Here is a 4,598-nt window from a genome sequence, read left to right as displayed (position 1 = left end):
ACCTGACCCACGTCTGCAGAAGAACAAGCCTGGGGCTGACCCGAACAGGGCCTGGAGCCAGTTCCTGCCCCCCCTGGAGAGCCAAGACATCCCGTGGGTGGAGGAGGAGACGCGGGGCCAGTGGAGCAACCCCAAGTGGTACGAGTGGCGGGAGAACCGCATCACCGCCTCCGTGGCCCCCAGGATCGCCAACAGCATGTTTGCCAACGGCAAGACGGCTAAGGTGCCCCAGTCCTACTTGAAAGCGGTGGTGAGCTCCAGCCCCAGCGTGCGGACGCCGGCCATGTCCTGGGGGGTCCGCAATGAGAAGGTGGCCGTGCAGGCCTATGAGCAGCTGAAGTCACAGGCGGTGGGCAAGCCGGTGCAGGTGGAAGACTGCGGCCTCTTCATTCACCGGGAGAAGAGCTGGATCGCTGCGAGCCCGGATGGCATTGTCAAGGAGGCGGCCACGGGGAAGGCCCTGGGGCTGCTGGAGGTGAAGTGTCCCTACAAGCACAGGAACAGGACAGTGCGCGAGGCCTGCAAGGACAAGGACTTCTGCCTGGAGGTGGTCGGGGACTCCTATGCCCTGAAGAAGGATCATGCCTACTTCACCCAGGTCCAGTGCCAGCTGGCGGCCGCCGGCTTCCAGCAGGCCGACTTCGTGGTGCACACCACCAAGGAGACGGCCGTGGTCCCCGTGAAGTTACACGCCAAGTTCTGGCAGCAGACGGTGCCCAAGCTGGAGAAGTTTTACACTGAGGCGGTGATTCCCCACCTGGAGGGGAAGGCAGATGGCTCCGTCTGGGCCAAGGCTGAGTAGACCCCCCCACCCTCGCTCACCAGGATGCTCGCTTGGCCGCACAAACCCAGCTTTGGCCCTTAGCATAGAAATTATGCCTGGTTTTGCTGTTGTTCTTGGACTGTTCGCTGCCTCTGCCCCAGTGCAACTGCCTCGGGACTGAAATGACGCACCAGCAGGACCCTGCTTTGGTAAGGGTCCCCTCAAACAGTGACTTCTTCCTGCCCCAGCCAGGCCAGCGCTCAGCCCCCAGTGCCTTCTTGTCCTGTCCCTCTCGCTGCATCCCCCATTTGACCCGACAGCACTGCCCGAGGGGAGCTGGCACACCTTTGGATCTGCAGGGGAAGCCAGTGATGCCTCTTTACTGGAATAACAAACTTACTTTGTGGAGAAAACTAGATCCTTTGGCAGCTCAGCTGTTGTCAGGACTAAATCATAACTCCATTCTGGAGTGGGGACAGAGCCAGGGAAGGTTTGTCAGAGCCCAAGAGCAAAACACAGCTTTTGAGGTAGTGATGTGCCTTAAGAGTTGCAGCAAGGGCGTGTGGACACCCCGAGCCATCGGACCTGCTGTTTCTTTGGAATAACCCATGATGCTCATCATGAATTAGCTGCAGCCTCAGGAAGACGGTGCCCATTGAAGAGGTCTCCAGCCCACACAGCTCCAGAGGATGTTCCCGTGGAGCAGCCCCATGCGCCGCAGCAGGGCGGGGAGGTGGGCGTCACTCCATTAAATACAACATGCACTGGCCCACTCGTTCCCTGTTGTTTGTGCAGCTCGTTGTTTACCTGGGGGGGAGCAGGGCTGGGTGGGATCCCCACACCAAGTCCCCTCCCAGCCACAGCAGAAGGGGAGCACTCAGGTCCCAGAGGGATGCAAGACCCAAGGCCACCAAACTATGCCAAAGCCACCACCGTTATGGCAAAAGTACTTTATTATATACATAAGACTCCAGCCACACTCCACAGGGCAAGGACCAGAATTTGCTATTTTACATATCAATACAAAGTAACTATAAAAACATAAAGCACTTTTGGGGCCCAGGCTTTCCACAGGAGGAGAGAGGCACAGGGACGAGCCTGGGGGCTGCTGAGTGACAGGGGGCTGCCCCACACCCTCCCCCAGCTGTGGTCCCACAGTAACCAGATGTGCAAGTAGGAAAGAACCCAGTTAAGAAATATAGTCATGGGGACTAGCAAGTGGGGGCTGTCCCACAGCACGCTGGGGGTCAAGCCGAGTGTCACCAGGACAGGAGTGGGGTCTGCATCCCCCAGGGAAAGTGCAGAAGGCACATGGGCCAGGCTCTTTGGAGGGGCTGTGAGGAGGAGGTGGGATCCAACAGTTGTTAGTGCATGTGGGGCCCCGGGAGATCACACACACACACCGCGCACAGGGGACACGGAGGAGGGGAAAGCCTTCCACTAAACTTAACTTAACCAGGGGCCTGGAGAGGGCATGTCTCCGGAGCAGCAGTTGCATAGCAGAAGGGGCTCAGGGCCCACTCTTGACAAGTCATTAGGTTTCACTCTATGCATCCAGGAAAAAACAACTCCTGCGATGGAGGGAGTGCTGGGAAGGAAGACCCTCCCAGCTCCAGGCTCCATCGGAGCTCAGGTCTCAGCATCCAGCTGGTGTTGAAGCAGATGCTCCACCAGACAGCCCTGCAGGCAGGAGATGGCCACAGGGAACAAGCTTCAGTTGTTTTAAACTGGAAGTGGAAAACATAGAAAGCTAACCAGAGCACCCTCCTGCTCCCCTTCCAAAGGGCTCCCAGCCCTGCCACGGCCAGCTCCGAGGACAACTGCTCAGTCTCCTACCAGGAGTCCCACCCCCCTTTCCCACAGGAGACTTCAGTGCAACTGGAGGTGAACCAAGGAGGGCTGCTCAGCAAGAACAGCCTTTGTAATCATATACCAGGGGATGCCTTTGCTGCTCCTGACCCAACAGGACTATCCTGGGGCCACAGGCACAGCAAACGAAACCAGGAGCACCACGGGCCAGGGGAAGGACCTCCCCTGTGCAGCCTACAAGGCTGATGAACCAAACATGGACGGTTCCACCAATACCCCCAAAGACGCAGAGCCCCAGTCTGCTTCAGGCGTCAGCAGGACCGATGTCCCTTCCCCTCCCACCCTGAGGGCAGTACACTAACATGGAGGGAGCTCGCCTGGGCTGCAGCTACTTGCTGGAGGAGAACTTGGTTCCCCGGGGCTTTGCCATCGCAGCCCACCTGAAGGTCCAAGGCAAGGAAAGGAAAACAGTGAGGAAAAAGGAGGAAGGGGAATCACATCTTGGGATAAGTGTAAGCTTCCACCACACCACAGAAAAACTACTTGGACTAGGTTCTCCTCGGCTGCCCTGGGGGAAAGGCACTGAGCCAGCTTTGTGCGAGGACAGAGATGTTTCCGAGTGACCTAGTGCGTGGCTGGACCACCCTCCTCTCCCCCCCCACCTCTGGGGTAACCGAGCTCCGTGGTCAACGCGATCCCCAGGGAGGATGCGTGTGGCAGCTTCCAGGAGTCAGAAGTGCAAGGGGGACAGTCCAGCCCCACGGCCCAGCCCCTCCCCTGCCATTACTGTGCATTGATTGTCTAGCCAAACCGGGCTACAGTCTTCAGTTTAAAAAGGGGACCCCCAGCCTCCCTGCTCTAGAGGAGCTTCAGTCACAGAAGCGCTTGCGGGGCACCGTCCGAGCTCGGTTCGAGCGGCGAATCTCCTGCTTGGCATCGCGGCATCGCTGGCAGATGAAAACCTCAGGCACGTTGGATTTACGGATCTTGGCACAAGAGAGGTGGATCCAGGTAGCACATTCGTTACATTCGATCATGGGCCTCCCTGCGAAGGGCTTCAGGCAGAAGCAGGTGATCAGATCCCAGGCATCGTCGTCTGGTCAGGGAGAGAGACACCGGTCAGAAACCACCTTACCAGCTGCAGGTCCAGCTGTGGCCACACTAGCCAGTTCCACTGGTGTTAAATGGGACAGCCCCCCACTCACCTTCTGCTTTGGTGTTGGGAGCTGCTGCAAATTCGACTGCTAAAGTTGCAAAAGGGGGGGGGAAAGAGGAAAAAAAGAAAAAAAAAAAAAAGACGAGATGAGCAAGGCGCCTCTACACCCCACTTCAGGCATGTTTCAGGTCTGTACTGCTCACTCTGCAGAACAGAGCTGCCAAAGGGCAGGCCAGCTCCCTGCCCTCTGCTCTTCAGTCCTCCCAAGTCCCGAAGGTACTCCCCTTGCTAGGGGAGGCTCAGGCCATGGACAAGCCCTCCCTGCAGCCAGCATGGCTGGCTGCAGCTGAGGGAGGGCAAATATTTGGTACTGGCTGGAACACAACAGGGCCCTCTGTGCTCCCTCAGACACTCACCACTAAGCTGGGAGCTCCCTCTGCTTGCATCTTCCCCTTCGCTTTGGTCCAAGGTACTACAAGAACTGGGGCTTTTCCTCCCTCCAGAGCAGGGGTCGTGCTCCTTTAGCTGAGGATCATCTGCTGCTGGCTTCTCGGTCTCCTGCGCTCCGTGCATCCAGTCCTTCTCCTCCTTCATCAGCTCCTCCAGGAGGGAGTTGGGCTGGGGGTCCCCAGCCGGGTTGAGGGAAGGCTCCAAAAGCTGCTCTTTCACGGGAGGCACCTGTCCCTCCAGTGCAGCCAGCTCCTTCACCCCGTCCTGCTCTGCCCCAGAGCCCTTCCCAGTGCCCAGTGGCACCTTCTTCTCCACCTCCTGCTCCAAAATGAGTTTCTTTGCTGGTGGTTTCTTCCGTTTGGTTTGCTGGGGCCGGACATCGTAGAAGCTGGTGGGGAAGGCAGGGCAGCTCACGAGCAG

General features: G+C 58.3%; 1 protein-coding gene across 1 annotated transcript in view; it reads right to left on the bottom strand.

The window, feature by feature from the left end:
- Positions 1–3,403: 3,403 nt before the first annotated feature.
- LOC103922973 (PHD finger protein 13-like) overlaps positions 3,404–4,598 on the bottom strand; it is a 1,742-nt gene continuing 547 nt past the window's right edge. The window contains exons 4-6 of the mRNA XM_009331206.1: positions 4,145–4,595; positions 3,778–3,816; positions 3,404–3,668 (exon numbers count right to left, since the gene is read on the bottom strand). Coding sequence (XP_009329481.1) covers positions 3,442–3,668; positions 3,778–3,816; positions 4,145–4,595 — 717 coding nt within the window. The 3' untranslated portion in view covers positions 3,404–3,441. The remainder of the gene's footprint in view (positions 3,669–3,777; positions 3,817–4,144; positions 4,596–4,598) is intronic.

The sequence above is a fragment of the Pygoscelis adeliae genome, unplaced genomic scaffold (genome assembly GCF_000699105.1).
Source record: "Pygoscelis adeliae isolate BGI_AS28 unplaced genomic scaffold, ASM69910v1 Scaffold479, whole genome shotgun sequence".
NCBI classification, from domain to species: domain Eukaryota; kingdom Metazoa; phylum Chordata; class Aves; order Sphenisciformes; family Spheniscidae; genus Pygoscelis; species Pygoscelis adeliae.
The sequence above is the reverse complement of the archived record's forward strand: the minus strand, read 5'-3'. Positions and strand labels throughout refer to the sequence as shown.